Source organism: Lepidochelys olivacea (assembly GCF_965140295.1).
Source record: "Lepidochelys olivacea isolate rLepOli2 genome assembly, chromosome: 2".
Taxonomy (NCBI): Eukaryota; Metazoa; Chordata; order Testudines; family Cheloniidae; genus Lepidochelys; species Lepidochelys olivacea.
Window position 1 is genome coordinate 36,290,110 of NC_140412.1, and position 17,063 is coordinate 36,307,172.

The 17,063-nt window shown below is 41.0% G+C and overlaps 1 protein-coding gene across 1 annotated transcript in view; it reads left to right on the forward strand.

The window, feature by feature from the left end:
• The window catches only part of DPYS (dihydropyrimidinase), a gene marked incomplete at its 5' end in the record, with an annotated part of 45,832 nt that extends 35,749 nt beyond the window's left edge, over positions 1-10,083 (forward strand). The window contains 3 exons of the mRNA XM_084618336.1: positions 3,352-3,559; positions 7,406-7,511; positions 10,044-10,083. Coding sequence (XP_084474462.1) covers positions 3,352-3,559; positions 7,406-7,483 — 286 coding nt within the window. The 3' untranslated portion in view covers positions 7,484-7,511; positions 10,044-10,083. The remainder of the gene's footprint in view (positions 1-3,351; positions 3,560-7,405; positions 7,512-10,043) is intronic.
• Between the last annotated feature and the right edge of the window lie 6,980 nt (positions 10,084-17,063).

A 17,063-nucleotide genomic window follows, 5' to 3' on the forward strand; every position in this document is an offset into this window, starting at 1 on the left:
AAAAGTGTGGTGCATAAGTCTCAGTTGTGTATGTATTTAAAAACCTCAGTCTCCTAGTTGTAATGCTTTCTGCGTAGGGGCAAGCAGTCCGAGCAGAGACATGTCAAATGTACAAACTAAAACTACTAGAAAAGATATAATAAAAATTACTTGGAAGCCCAAGGCAGCAGCAGTAGTAACTTATTTTCTACCAATTTAGGATTATTTTAAGCTCCTATATTTACGTATTCATTAAACAGCACTTGGATAGGAAAAGAACTGTAATATTATCGTATTTATGCTACATGGCATCTTCTTACAGACCCCAACACACACAGCACCCCCGAAAATCCTGTACTTAAATGGTGAATGAAGAGTCTTAGGGAAAATGTGTGTGGGTAGCTGTACTCACTGACCTGTATTGTTTTTATTCAGGCTTTGCCCATGAACGTGCAATACATGTTGATTGAAACTTCCCCCTCACCCCTGATTGCTCTCATTGGCGGTTGTATGGTGTGTGCATGCTGACAACCCAAACCCCAGTGAAATAAAAGCAATTAAGTGTTACATTCTAAAGGGGAGGGACAGTGGGGAGCGCACAGCAATGTGCATATACGAACACACACTGTCAGCTCTTGTTTCACTGACACCTTTTAATGCCTGAGAGACATTGACAAGTAGTGATTTGGCCCTGCAAAGGCAATGGGAGCAGAGCTTCTTGTAGGGTCAGGCTTTAACAGGCTTAATCTAAAGATCACTGAAATCAATTGGAGCCCTTATGTTGACTTCAATAGGCTCAGGATCAGGGCCTAAGTGCCTATGCATTTATCTAATGTTGGTGGACAAATCTGCGCTCATTTAAAATAAAAATTAGCAACTTGTATCTGTCACGTTTTTTGTCAGTCTTCAGCCCCAGCTGCACACGACTCTTTGCCAAGAGACTGCTTGTTATTTTTCCTAAGAAAGAGAAACACAACACATTAGCAGAGCAACTTGTGCTGTCACGGTGTTCTTAACCCCTTTGAAATGTGAGCATAATTTTGAACACTTCATACGTTTAATACCCGCAATTAGATAGCATGGTGAAAGGTGTCATTAAAAAACTAGGAAACATACAATTGTGTGTGTGTAACACATGTGTAATGATATTTTCAGCAGATCTTATTCTTTTATATATACCCACGCACACTCACTCAAAATCAAAAGTAGCTTTACTGAAGTCAGTATAGTTCCAGTGAAGTGAGCAAGAGAAGAACCAGGCCTGATGACTTTAATAATCCTACTAAACCAAATGGCTGTGTTCATTCTGTCCCAGTATGGTTGATCTCAGTCTGCATTTGATAATGTCTAGCTTGGAACAAGAACCTATGTAATTAGTAACCAAAGCTGAAGTACTTAAACTCATCAATGTACTCTCTTGTTCAGGTCTTGGATGCTTGCAATCAGATTATACCTTCCTTACATTGAGTAATTCCTTAATCCAACAGAAATCCCATTGCTCAAAATGTGGCCATTTGCAGCCCCAATAAAGATGGCAGATTTGGGCACTTAGATTGAACATTGGCAGCAGCAGTTCAGATGCAAGTGCCATTAGCTGAGCAGTCAATATCATGCAGACATTCAAAGCAAATACAGGAACTTTCAGAAGCTTCCTGGTAATGATGCTCAGTGATGATCTTGTCAATGATAACCACAAACACTTTGATGCAAAATTGTATTGTCATGCTCTCTGGGTCAATCAGTGCTGCTCTGGCTTCTGTTTAATCAGGTGTTTGGTCATTCTTTCTACTTTTGCAAGTCCTGGGACACTTCAACTATTGTGGCTATTACCAGGGATTCCTAAGGGTCACATGTAACTATGGAGAGTTTTTTAAAATCAATCAATTAATTTATTTTATCAAGGGCTATTAAGGAGACTGTACTGAGCTTATGCAGTACTTTCTGAAGATTAATACCTATATTACACAGGTGTAAAGGAGCTTTGTGGAAGGCAGTGTCCAGAAAATCCATTATGTCATCTAGTAAATTTTATCACTGCCATTGGATTTCTTTCTTATTTGTGCCATCTCCCATGAATTTCATGTCTCTTTTTGTTTAGCGATATGTCCACCTGATGTGCCTCTGCTATAGTATGCTGAAGTAGCCTCCACGATGAGTGTAAGGATTTTAACCGTCTTACTTTTGTGACTAGCTTACTTTTTTTGTGACCATCTTACTTTTGTGAGAAGCCATTTAGGGCTTCTCAGTACGGAAATAGCTATTGCAGAATAAGCTATACATAAATCACACTAATTATTTCACAAGATGGTGATTTTTATTCCAGAATAGAATGTCCAGACAGGGAGCTATTACAGAAGAGTTATTCTGGTCAATTTCTTCATTAAGACAATCCTTTCATCTTTTAAGTTTCATCTATACAGGGAGTCTCACAGGCCAGGTTGACAGACTCGGGTTTGAGCTATGGCACTTACAATAGTTCTGTAGGCATAATGTGGCTTGGGCTGGAGTTCGGCCTTTGAAGCTCCTCCTTAAGCTTCAGACCCCAACCTCCAGCCCAAACATTTACGCAGCTATTTTTAGTGGCATAGCGTGAGCCCAAGTCTGTTGGTCTGGGCTCTGAGATTTACAACCGCTCACTGGGTAGATGTACCCTTAGTTCTGTCTCTTAGTCTGCCCATCTATAAACTGGAGATAATAATGCTCCTTTACCTCAAAGTAGTATTGTGGTGTTTATTTAACATAAATTGCTTTATATCCTTGGAGGAATGGTGGTACAATAGTGCAAAGTAGTATCATCATAGCCCCAGTATAGTAAAGTGACACAGCGTGGGAACATGGTGTTGAGCTCTAGGTCACCAGTTCAAATCCAGGCCAGTCTAGCAGTGACCAATATTCATTACCAACTTCTGACTCTCCAGGGTCTTGTCTTGTTAATACTTCTCAATCTCTTACTTGCCAGAGCCAAACTTTTCAAACCAGAGGTTGCAAGCTCACTTTGGTTGAAAGGACACATTTTTTCCAGGCTGTAATTTTGAACATAGACATATTTGTTAAATTATGAAATAAATCCAAAAACAAGGATCTGATCTGTTTTTTTACACTAACCTCTTTGCAGTGGAAAATTCTGCATTTAAGGCTGCAAAGTCTCTTGCATTTGAAATCCCTTTTTATTCTTTTGAAATGCAATTACTTTTCAATGAAATGTTAATGCTGTATTCTATTTTTACAGCTGCTTCCATGATCTATAGTGCAAAGCTGCAGTTTAATAATACAGCTAAATTCTCTCCCCCCTCCATTTCTTGGAGCTTTATGTTGGAGTCGAATGTAAGGATAATAATAATTTGTTTGGGTTTCTGTTTGTTTTGAAAACAGGACTATATCTGCAAAGACACATCACCATGCCAACAATTTCAATATATTTGAAGGAATGATCTGCCATGGGCTCCCAGTTGTGACCATTTCAAGAGGCAAATTGGTGTACGAAGGTGGCGTTTTCAATGTCACAGCAGGAGACGGCAAATACATTACACGTAAACCATTCCCTGAATATGTCTACAAAAGAATCAAGCAGCAGGATGAGGTTAATTAAAACAATACATTGCTGTAGCACTTGCAATCTTTGTGCAGTTTGAGGAAAATTAGCTTTTTTGGGTTGCGGGGAGGAGGTCTGGGTTTCTGTGATTATTTCACTTGCCTTTGTGATCGGAATGTGTCCAGAATGGAGAAAGTGAAGCTGTAGGTTAGAGGTGAAGCTATAGGTTGCTCTTCCTCTTTTCACACAAAAACACCTGGGGCTAACTCCAGTTCTCAGGTATATCTGTGTAAGTTGGAGGTTGGGATCATGTGCCTTTGAAATCTTGGTCCCATTCATTGTACAAGTGGTCACACTGGTCTAATCATGATAAGCTCTGAGCAGCAGTAATCGCCATTGACTTAACAGAAGTTATAGATGTTCAGCACCTCACAGAATGAGATCCTAAACTGTGAATAAAGATCAGCAATTTTCTAGCTCTTTCATAGTTAGATACTTGGGGCTCAATCCTGCAAGGTGCTGAAGACTGTAGGATTTGAGGCTCAAATAGGTAAAGAACAAGTTAAGAATAACTTAAACAAGTGAGATGTCTTCAGGTTGGCAGGGCCTGATAAAATACCTCCTAGAACACTGGTTCTCAAACTAGGGCCACCGCTTGTTCAGGGAAAGCCCTTGGTGGGCCGGGCCGGTTTGTTTACCTGCCGTGCCATGTCCACAGGTTCGGCTGATTGCAGCTCCTACTGGCCGCAGTTCACCGCTCCAGGCCAATGGGGGTTGCAGGAAGGGTGGCCAGCACATCCCTCGGCCCACGCTGCTTCCTGCAGCCCCCATTGGCCTGGAGCGGCGAACCGCAGCCAGTGGGGGCCACGATCGGCCGAACCTGTGGACGCGGCAGGTAAACAAACCGGCTTGCCATGGGCTTTCCCTGAACAAGCAGCGGCCCTAGTTTGAGAACCACTGTCCTAGAATGCTTAAGGAACTGGCTGAAGAGATCTCTGAGTCATTAGTGATTATCTTTGAGAATTTATGGAGGACAGGAGAGCTCCCAGAGGACTGGAAAGGGGCAAATATAGCACCTATCTATAAAAGGGGGAATAAGGACAACCCAGGGAATTATAAGCCAGTCATCTTAACTTCGGTATCTGAAAAGATAATGGAGCAAACAATCGATTTGTAGGCATGTAGAAGAAAATAAGAAACATTCAACATGTATTTATCAAGAACAGATCATGTCAAACCAACTTAAAATCCTTCTTTGACAGAGTATCAACCTTGTGGATAAGGGGAAAGCAGTAAATGTGATATATCTCAACTTTAGTAAGGCTTTTGATTCTGTCTCACATGACCTTCTCATAAACAATTTAGGGAAATATAGTCTAGATAAATTTACTGTAAGGTGAGTGCACATCTGGTTGGAAAAGTTTACTTAGAGCAGTTATCAATGGTTTACAATCAAGCAGGAAGGGTGTATCAAGGGGGGGGGGCTCTCAGAGTTCTGTCCTGGGTCTGGGTCTATTCAATATCTTCATAAATTATTTGGATAATGGCATAGGAAGTACACTCATAAAGTTTGCAGACAATACCAAGCTGGGAGGAGTTGCAAGCACTTTGGAAGACCAGATTAAGTAATGGGACAAATTACCCAGGGACATTGTGGACTCTCAGTCATTGGAGGTTTTTAAGAACAGGTTAGACACATGCTTGCCAGGGATGGTCTAGATAATCCTTAGTCCTGCCTCGGTGCAAGGGACTGGACTAGATGACCTACTGAGCTCCCTTGCAGTTCTACATATTTATGATTCTATGATCCAGCAATGCACAGTCCCAGTAGTGGGATTACACATATGCTTAAAGTTAAGCATGTGCTTAATGCTTTGCTGGATCAAACTGATGCTCAGCATTTTCCATGATCAAGTTCTCAGTGTCTAAATTACTAAAGGAGGAAATCTGTGAAACATTTAGATTGACTATCTTATGCCTGTTCACCATGTACTACTGGTCATGAGACATATTTTTGCTGCTTTAGCCTTGCTGCCTCGGGGGTGGGATTTCAAAAACACCTAAGTGACTTGTGCTTCTTAAGCACTTATGTGCTTTTGAAAATCCTGCCCTGAATCAGTAATATTCATAACACTTTCTTAGCCCTGAAACAGATCAACATACATGTGAGCTTTTTGCAAGTTTGAAATGTTTCCAAACCAATTAATTGGGTATATTGTTTGCTCCAATACTTCCCTCTTCTGGCCGGATGAAATATATGTGCCAGAGGTTAAGTGGGTCTTGCTCTCTCTTCCAACTGACTTCTGCTCTGTAAACGCATTTCCTGTAGGAATTGGTAGCCTGCCTGCTAATTGACATACATAATACAAATAGGGTTACAAAATGCTTTTTTCTCTCTGCCAACCTCCTAAAAAATATATTCTTTTTGCTGAGAATTAAAAGGAGATTACTGTTTATTTAGCTTCACAAAGGAAAAAGAAGGGCTGGATCTTATACAGATCTTGTATAGATTGGTGTAAATTGGTAAAATGGAGCTATCCTGATGTACACCAAATGAGGATCTGACCCAAATTATTCTTGATTCTTTGCCTGATATTTGTCTTGAAATCAGGTTCTTCATTTAAACATCTCCCCAGGTTCTTATATATATTATGTTCCCCTTTCAATGTTTATAAGAATTTTGTGTTTGGGAACCTCTGCTTTACATAACGTATCTATAGTGTACTTTCTCAAACATTCCTAAAGTAGTCAAGCTTTTTCCAGAGCTCTGCTTAACAATTGTCACCTTTGACCCAATCCTGTGAGGTGCTGAGCATCACCTGCAAGGTGCTGTGTGCCCTGAATTCCACTGATTTCATTGGAAGTTGGAAACATTCAGCACTTTGCAAGTCAGGGCAATTTATTACTAGTACTCTGTCTTCATTGTTTAACTTTGGCTCTGTGGGTTTCTAATGCAAAATAAATGACATTTAATGCTAATGCTAGTTTACTACTGAAACCATTTCTGGAGCCATATTACACCAGCAAATATACAAGATGTTCATCTGCACGTCTGGGAAAGGTCCATGATTTATTTAATACATAATGAGAGGCTCATTTAGCAGGTCTCAGCAGCAGGGCTGAGCCTTGGTATCAGAACACCATTACATCCAGATTCTGGTATTATGGCTAAAGCAACAACCCACATGTGGAATTGAGATTAGTTGTGGCACTTGAAAAACAAAAGAACAAAACTGGACTGTATGTATCTTTTCAGAGGCAAATTCACAATTGAGCTAAGGACAGTCTTGGCAGTCACAGGATTTCTGAGACTACAGTAACTGTGCCAGTTTACATTTCCCATCAGAAAGAACTAGGGAGAATTTTCCCTAAACAAAACATGAAGAGAAAATGTCTTTACAAGTGACTTCAATCAAACTTGATCTCTTTCCGACAAGAGCTAGAAATGCTGGAGGGGTGGTGTGCAGATCTGCAGGGGAGGGGACATCTTGTATCACTATTGGGCACCCATTTGTCTTGCCTGAAGTCTGAGCAACATTGACTAGTTACTGAGGGATCCCCCAACACTCTAGGCCCTGTTTGGACTACAGGCTGGGAGTGGAAGAGGAGTAAGAGTAAAATGAGATGGGAGAAGGCCAGCTGTTCCTAAAAATGGCTTCAACAGCACTTAAGGGAGTTAGCCAACCAACCCCAGTTAAAGGTTGATAGGATTTGAGTGTCAAACTCTCTTGGGCACTTTGAAATACTGTAGGTTGGGATTTTCAAGAGAGCTGATGAAAATGTTGTGAGGCATGAAATGGGCAGCTAGGAAATAACGGGCTTCATTTTCAGTTACGTGCAATTTTCAAATGCAGAGGGAAACAAATAAGAAAGAACTGAACTGTTCTCTTGTAGGTTTGCCAGCCTGTCCCTGTTGAGCGAGCACGATATGGAGAAGTGGGCTCAGTTCAGTCCAGCAGGGGCGGAAAATAGACATATCCCTAAAGCGTGGCTCTTCCAGGTAACTCTTTTCTACTTTCCTTTCTGCACCTTTCTGCACGTATGCAGAACAAATATTGCAAGCCCTCTTGTATGTGACAAGTTTGTGTGGGCTGAACACTCCTGGAGGGTGGGTGCCCTGTATCTTTAATTTTGATGAAAATATATGGCAGGTTCTATAGCCTATGCTTTGGAAGACCACTTGCTGATGAAAGCTTCAAACAGAGGAAATCCTATGGGATAACTGAGCTGGCGCCTGGATGAATTAAGTGCTTGAGTGAAACTTGGGTCTGAGGAACAGTGAAAAGGTTGAGCTAAGTCAATTGTTGAGATAACACGGCCCTTTTTAAGGGAGCTATGTCTGAGGCCATGTCTACACTTACTGGGAACTGATGCTGCTGCGATGGATGCAGCGGGGTCGATTTAGCGGGTCTGCTCAGAGCGCTCTCTGGTCGACTCCAGTACTCCACCAGAATGAGAGGAGGAACATAAGTCAACGGGAGAGTGTCTCCCATTGACGCAGCACCGCGTAGACACTGCAGTAAGTTGACTTAAGCTACGTCAACTCCAGCGACATGAATAACGTAGCTGGAGTAGCATAACTGGGGTTGATTTACCCCAGTAGTGTAGAAAAGGTCTGAGACAGCAACAGGAGCAGTAACAAAATCTAAACACAGAATGGCTCAAAATCCAACTCAAAATTTTACCGAAAAATTGGAAATAATCTGATGTTTTTTAGTAAAACGAGCTTTAAAAAAAAAAAAGAATTTTACAGCCCCCCTGTTTCGTAATCAATACACTCACCAAGGGGTATAATGTTTCTGGCAAGCACACAAACCTCTGTCAGAAGGAGACAGATGAGCTCCATGTCAGAGACATTTTAGTTGACTCAGAAGGTATAAGAGAGAAGAAAGGAGTTAATATTAGCTGACTGACTATATGATAAGAAGGCAGTGCAGTCCCCCGTGAGAGAGCAGGAATCTTCTCTATCCCCAGTTCTGCTCCTTTCTCACTGTGCGACTTAGTGCAAGTCATTTAACTTGTCTATGTCTCAGTTTCCCCATATATTCAAAAGGCATAAGGAGGCCCTACCTACCTAATGAGTGTGTTTGTATATAAAATGCTTTGGTGAGTGAAGACACTGTGTAATTGCCAAGTATTAATTATGATGATACACATTTTATACTCTTTAGTAAGCATGCTAAGTAGATACACTTCTACAATGTGCATTAGTAAAGTGAGTTGCATTAACCAAGTTACCACACCTTAGTATCTAAGTTACAGTTCTTTTTGTTATTCCCTATTCTAAGCAGAGAAATGCAGGTTTATTTCAGATACTGCTTGTGGCTACTGTTGGTAAATGTCAATTTTTTGGTGGTGACATTTTCAGCACCTTTGCCTCAAGGAAGATGGGCTCCACTAGAAGGGTATTGGTCACATCTTTTCTTTCCTACAGAAAAATGCCATTAAGTGTTTAAGAAGCAGAAGGGATTGACTCAGAAAGAAATTTTTAAAAAGTTATAGTTTCACTAAACAGTAACGAGGGGGCAAAATGACCGGAAACAACAAGTATGTGAAGGGTGTATGCCTCATGGCAGGGGAATAATTGAAGATGGGCCAAGCACGTAGGAGTCATCAGATGAAAAGTAAGCAAAGGAAAACTTAGGCTGATCATTGGGGGAGAAATTTGCTAATAGTGAGGTCTGCTAGCCAGTGGAACAGTATCCCAAGAGACAGGGAAGAAGCTCCATTACTTGCATAATGTAAAATGCAGCTATACAAGGCACTAATGAATAAATATACTGCGGGGAACAAACCTGCAATGGCAGGATTATGGACTTATCTTTTCTATCTTTAATTTCTATGGTTCTGTGAACGTCTCCAGCAGTGTGAAGCTTCATCCAGAGCATCAGTTGCAGTAACAATGAACAGCATGTTATTTGTTTTCCTCTGTCATACGGGAGAGAGCTCTTGTAACAGAGAGTAACAAAGGCTAAAGCTACAACAGAGCAAGGGATCTGTAATCATTCTTTCCAGTTCTTAGTGCTCTCCCTCTGTTGTTACCACTTCCGGAGACAAAAGGCAAAGTAGAAAAAAAAAAGGGGGGGGGCGGTGAGAAAACCTGGATTTGTGCTGGGCATGGCCCACCTTGATTATCATGCACATTGTAGGGAGAGTGGTCACTTTGGATGGGCTATTACCAGCAGGAGAGTGAGTTTGTATGTGGCGGGGGTGGAGGGTGAGAAAACCTGGATTTGTGCTGGAAATGGCCCAACTTGATGATCACTTTAGATAAGCTATTACCAGCAGGACAGTGGGGTGGGAGGAGGTATTATTTCATGTTCTCTGTGTGTATATAAAGTCTGCTGCAGTTTCCACAGTATGCATCCGATGAAGTGAGCTGTAGCTCACGAAAGCTTATGCTCAAATAAATTGGTTAGTCTCTAAGGTGCCACAAGTCCTCCTTTTCTTTTTGCGAATACAGACTAACACGGCTGTTACTCTGAAACCTTTTGAAAGATTGTATCATATTGTCTTCCTTGTTTCTCTGTAGATAAAGCCAGATGAAAATGATCCTGCTTGCCCCATCTAAGCAATGCATTCTGGTGCCCGTCGTGAGTAAATCCAGCATCAACTTCTGAAGAGCCAAAATTTACCAGCTGCCAAAATAGGCACTACAGATCTTAATATGCTTTAATGAGTGAATGTTGTCATTCTAGGAGTACTTGTGGCACCTTAGAGACTAACAAATTTATTTGAGCGTAAGTTTTCGTGAGCTATAGTTCACTTCATCGGAGCTGTAGCTCACGAAAGCTTATGCTCAAATAAATTGGTTAGTCTCTAAGGTGCCACAAGTCCTCCCTTTCTTTTTGCGAATACAGAGTAACATGGCTGCTACTCTGAAACCTCTTGTCATTCTAGTAATTGCTTTAGAGGAATTTAGTTAGTTGAACCAAACATTTATAACAGAAGAGTAACACAAAAAAGCAAAGCTATGTTAACACTACAGCTACTTGCAAAGTCTTAAACTCTGACTGCTGGGATGGTATTTCTTCACATTTTACTTTTTAAAAACATCACCTAGTCGAGCAAAATAATAAGGCTTTAATACATTTCTTTCTAGGGCTTAAACACAAGTTTTCTTTATTCTCGCCCCATAAAGCCACCATAGATTAAGTCTAAATCTCTTGCTTCACTTGGTAGAGAGGAGTTCTGTGTTCACGAATTCACAGATTAAGGCCAGTAAAGGACCATTATAATTGGCTGGTCTGACCTTCTGCACAATACAAGCCACAAATTTCTCCCAGTAGCTCCTGAATGTAGTTCAACAGCTTGTGGATGAATTACGGCAATCTTGCTATCAAGTGCTGTACTTGGTTCTGCCTTCCTGGAAGAAGTTAGATGCTGCAAGAGATTATTCTGATCTAGTAGTGCTACCACTGCTAGATGTTGGCCCTCCTGGGGATCTGTTCCAACCAGTCTGGTCAGGTGCTTCTTTTATCCCCTCTCCCAGGCTAATCTAGGTGGTGAGAAAACTGGTGGTGATCCTACAAATCTGCTAGCATTACCCAGCTGCAAAGGAGCGTTTCAGGGGACAAGACAAGATGTCACATTTATTATAATAATACAATTTGATTTATGACCAATAACTAATATCTAATATCTATGTATACATACACACACACACATATATATATATCAAATGTTCTGTAGCTGCTAGATAGTTACCAGTCCTGAATGTAGCTTCAGTTCGTGGCTTGGGTTTGTAGCTTGTGGTGGCTAACTGGCCAGGAAAGCCGGACGCAAGGAAGGGCTGGGTCTCTGTTGGGCATGCACTGATGCCTTTCCATGTTGGCAGCAGAATGTTACCCTCCAAAGTCTTCCATCTCACCCATCCTTTTTGTAGGCTTCAGTTTGAATCCAGAGGCTGTAGGTCTTGCTGTGTCAGGCTGCCTCTGGGTTCGGTGTGATTGATCACCCATCAGTTGTAGACATGACTTTCAGCCTGGGACCTGGCTTTGATGTTTCTTCAGTTGTACTTTTGCTCTTTTCTTTTGAGGATGGACTCTGCTTGCTTTGTCAGGGCTGTTGTCTGGATCTTCAGCCCTTGGTGTTTACACTTTATTTCATCAGGACAGTCTGGGGCTGGAGGTTGATTCTATCATCCCTACATACCTCGTTCACACATCTAAACTATACTAATCGGATTACAGCAGGGTTTTGCAAAAATGAAGTGAACATTTTAAAATGGAGTTTGGGACAAGTAAAAATGGAGTTTGGGTTACAACATGGATAAGTGTAAGGAATGGCAAACAGTGAACAGAAGTTACAATGTTGAAGCAGTGCAAGTTTCAGTGATTTAAGCAGCAATTGGATTGAAAGTGAAACTCAATTAGCCAGTTGTTGGGGTACCTGGTTTTATGAATGAATGTAGTTCCATTCATAATACTTTACTTATGAAGTTATATTAATAAAGTGAACAATTAAAAACAATTTCATTGATCAGTTCTACAATGCACAATGACACACACTACGCATAGAGAAGCATGAGAACTGGATGCAATAAAAGTTTAACAGGGCAACTTGGTCCAGAGTATGTTAGCAATAATGAGAGCTGATTTAAAAAAAAAGCTTCAAATTTTAATTTTTTTGCAGTACTTTCAATTTTGCAGAGTTTGAAACAGACCTATTTTCAATGGCTTTTTTATTCAAAATCATTGTTGGATTTTTTTCATGGACCAAAACCTGGGTTTTGACAAAGGAAATGTTAACAAAAGTCAGTGTTTCCTGGAGTCTGTTTCTTAAAAAAAAAAAAAAAAAAAAAAAAAGATGAAAAACTTCTCATTTGTTAAATTTCAACCCTTTTTCTTCTTTGGAAGGTAACTATATTCCCAGAAGGCCTATGTTACTGCTAATATCATGGTTCGACATTATATGTGTATTCTGTTCCTATGTAAGCAGCCAAAAGTAGGGCCTTTGCTACACATCAATCCTGTTTTGTGTGTTTTTTTTAAAAACTGAATGTTTCCTTGTATTGTCCCTTATTTGACAGCAGTTGCTGGGAAAGCATGTGCTTCAGAAAGCTTGGGAGAGTGGTGAACCCAGCAAACCTTCTGTCATGCATGGAGCCATTGGGTCCCAACTTTGAAGTGTTAGGGAGCTCCCAGTCCTATGTGTGGGACCAGTAGAAGCTTTTATGAGGTGTGGGAAGATTTTTGTCCCCACCCTGCTTTCATGTATGGACCAAGCAGGAGAGGAAGTCAGCTCAGAGGCTGATGGTGTTTGCCACCCATCTATGAATACTGCAGCTTTAATAGAAGTACAGAAGAGGCATGGTAGGGGCTGTGATGCTAGATCTGACCGTTAAGAATCATGACTTCTGCTTTAAAAACAGTCCCAGAGTCACTTACTGGCTTGTGGGAGAAATGAGCTCCTGGAAGGCCAATAAAGTCCTATGCCTATGGATAACAATGTAGAGATATCTCAGCAGGGTGGTCAATAGGGACATTCAGGAGGAACTAAGTTGGATTCCCACTACTCAGATTAGCTTTGAGGGGGCAGAGGGAGCAGGGCAATTTATCCATACAGTATTGCTGAAATGTTTGTGATAACTCTCTTCATCTCTGATGAGTGGAAACGTCAAACATGTGTGAAACCTCAGATTCTTGCAGTCTGCCCCACTCTGTGGCTCCTGCTGTCAGTCAGAGAGCCACTACATTTTCTTATTAACATCTTTTGCTATTTGCCAGGGAGGCGGGGGCAGGGGGGGGAGATGATGGGACAGAAGTGTGAAAACAGGGAGGGGACAGGAGAAGATAAACATTTGCATGTAAAAATAGTAATTTGCATTGGTAGGCTGCCTTTCATCCAAGGGTCTAAAAGCCTCACACCACATACCTGTGGGGCTCATAGATCTCATTACACTGATTGTATGGTTCTGGGATCTGTGACTGTTCAACACTTCTGCACATCAGGCCGCTCTTTTAGCTAATTAAATAAAGATGTTGATCTCAAGTTTGAAAGTGTTGGCCTCCGTGATTTGCCCAGGGTGACGGTCAAACAGTGACTCTGTGATAATCAAAACTAGAGCCTGGGAGTCAAGACTGTCAGACAGCTGGATAGTGTAAGTGCCCAGAATTTTCAAATGTCCTTTGGGCTCAGGAGTTGTCTGAGGTGGCCCTACTGAGATCAGAAGGCTGCAAATCATTACAGGAATTGTTAGTGATTTTTCCAAAAACAGATGTTTTCACAGTGTGATACAGAGAGTAGTTTTATGAGTCATATAAAAATGTATGTAAACTGAGCTCTCTAAACCATGAAAGTATATTATCTGTGAAAAATATATAATCTTTGAAGGCTCCCTGAACATATTTTTATGGCAGGAGAAATAAAGAACCTACATTTCATATCTTTACCACAAAACTTGCCATTTCTATTTGGATTTCTTCAGCTTTATGCCAGAGTTTGTACTCCTTAAAGGAGGAGGCCTTGGGTTATTGGTCATTAATGAAGGGATGAGATGTCTATTAATTTATATATGTTTTAAATGTAATTAGCGTTTTAACTAATGTATAGATTTCATGAATACAAACTACGCTTTTATTCACAGACTGTAACTGGGTTTTGCCCTTATGTATGGTTTTTAGCTACAAGAAAATTTATGATGTACTACAAGATAGTTAGGTCATCTCATTTGCTGTGCTAAATGGTCATTTTCCCATTGCAGATACAGACACTAAGGCCCTAATCATAAAATCTTAGAAATTAGGGCTGGAAGGGACCTTGAGAGGTCATCTAGTCCAGCCCTCTGCACTGAGGAATGACCAAGTAAACCTAGACCATCCCTGCCAGGTGTTTATCTAACCTGTTCTTAGAATCATAGAATATCAGGGTTGGAAGGGACCTCAGGAGGTCATCTAGTCCAACCCCCTGCTCAAAGCAGGACCAGTCCCCAACTAAATCATCCCAGCCAGGGCTTTGTCAAGCCTGACCTTAAAAACCTCAAAGGAAGGAGATTCTACCACCTCCCTAGGTAACGCATTCCAGTGCTTCACAACCCTCCTAGTGGAAAAGTTTTTCCTAATATCCAACTTAAACCTCCCCCTTAAAAACCTCCAGTGACTGGAATGCCACAACCTCGCTTAGGAACCTATTCCAGTCTTTAACTAATCTTAGAGCTATTGGGAAAAACATTTTATTTAACCTAAATCTCCCTTGCTGCAGATTAATTCCATTACTTCTTGTCCTACCTTCAGTGGCCATGAAGATCAATCAGTGACTGTCTCCTTTATATCAGACCATAACATATTTATTAGGTTGCCTTTCAGTCTTCATTTTTTCAAGACTAAACATGCCCAGGTTTTTTTTAGCTTTCTTCATAGGACATACGTCATTTCTGTTGCTCTTCTTTGGACTCTTTTTCCAGTTTGTCCACATCTTCCTTAAAGGACATGTTACACCAGCTGAGGCCTCACCAGTGCCAAGTAGAGCAGGACATTACCCCCTGGGTTTACATACAACACTCTGGTTAATACACCCCAGAATATTAGCCTTTTTTGCAGCTGCATCACATTGTTGGCTCACACTCAATTTGTGATCCACTACAACTCCTTGATCTTTTTCAGTGGTATTACAGCCTAGTCAGTTATTTCTCTGTTTTGCAGTTGTTCATTTGATTTTTTCCTTCCTAAGTATAGTACTTTGTATGTCTTTCCTGAATTTAATCTTGATGATTTAAATTCAATTCTTCAAAGTCATCTTTAATTCTAATCCTGTCCTCCAAAGTGCTTGCAATCTCTCCCAGCTTGGTGTCATCCACAAATTTTATAAGCCTATTCTCCACTATATTATCCAAGTCATTAATGAAAATATTGCCTTGTACTGGATCCAGGACAATCCCCTGTGGGACTCCACTAAATATGTCCTCTCCATTTGACAGCAAACCATTGATAACTAATCTCTGAGTGTGGGTTTTCAACCAGTTGGGCACCTATTTTATAGTAATTTTATCTAGACCCCATTTGCTCATGAGAATGTCATGCGGGGCTGTCTCAAAAGCCTTACTAAAATCCGTCACTACTGCTTCCCTCCTATCCAATAACTCTTTCAAAGAAAGAAATTAAGTTGGTTTGGCATGATTTGTTCTTGACAAATCCATGCTAGCTATTACTTATAATCCTTTTATTCTCTAGAGTTTACAAATTGATAATTTAATAATTTGTTCCAGTATCTTTCCAAGAATCAAAGTTAGGCTGACTGGTTTATAATTCCTAGGTCCTCTTTGTTCCCCTCTTTAAAGGTCAGTACTATGTTTGCTCTTCTCCAGTCATCTGGGACCTCACCCATCCTCCAGGAGTTCTCAAAGATAATCACTAATGGTTTTGAGATTGCTTCAGCTAGTTTCTTAAATACCTAAGAGTGAATGTCATCAGGCCCTGCTGATTTGCCTACATCTACCTTGTTAAAATATTCTTTAACCTGTCCTTTCCCTATTGTGGCTGGTGTTCCTTCCACTTTAATATTAATTGTGTTAAGCATCTGGTCCCAATTAGCAAAGACTGATGCAAAATAGGCATTAAAGAGCTCAGCCTTCTTGGTGTTGTCCTTTCTTGGCTTTCCTTCCCTGCCAAGCAGTGGACTTATGCTATAAACAATAGATTTCAGCAGCCTAAAATGGAAGTGATTTGTTACATTGTTGTTGAGAAGAAAGGTCATCACACCCTTTCATTATTAACAATGGTTAGCACTTCTTCATCAGGATGAAAAGAAACAACTCTGATTCTGTGTCCTACCTCCTCTCCAGTATTGTCCATGCAGAGGAGACTTCTGGTGCACTTTTATAGTCACAAGTACTTTTATACTAGTTCCCTTAGTCAATCAGACTTCAGGTTCATCAGAGATCCACCCACCCTAGATTAAAGCTCTGTGAATAACTGATTGATTCCCTGGCCATACCAAAAAAAGAAAATTGTTTTGGGTCAATCTGAAATGAAATTTTTTCAAAATGTTTGGTAAATCAAAAAAACAAAACAAATTTAGATTTGGACTTTTTATTTATTTATTTATTTATTTACTCTTTGGATGAAGAAAAAGCTTTGGATGAAAACTTTCACCAAGCTCTACTCCACATGCATAGATTTCATAGGCATCAGCAGTGAGATAATTCCAGGCCTCCTGCTCCTAAATTAGATACCCGCTGTGACTTGAACTAAAGAAGAATCTCCACTGACAATCATAGTATTATGGTGTATATCTTTTCTGGGCCACTGGAGGGCAGTTCTGATATTACATATCCGGTAGAGCAGGGGTGGCCAACCTGAGAGGAGAAGGAGCCAGAATTTACCAATGTACATTGCCAAAGAGCCGCAGTAATACGTCAGCTGCCCCCCATTAGCGCCCCACTCCCAGCGCCTCCTGCCCGGCAGCCCCGCTGAACAGCACCTCCCTCTCCCTCCCCGCACCTCCCAATCAGCTGTTTCGTGGCATGCAGAAGGCTCGGAGGTGGAGGAGCGAGGGCACAGCAGGCTCAGGGGAGGGGGCGGGAAGGGATGGAGTGGGGGCAGGGCCTGTGGCA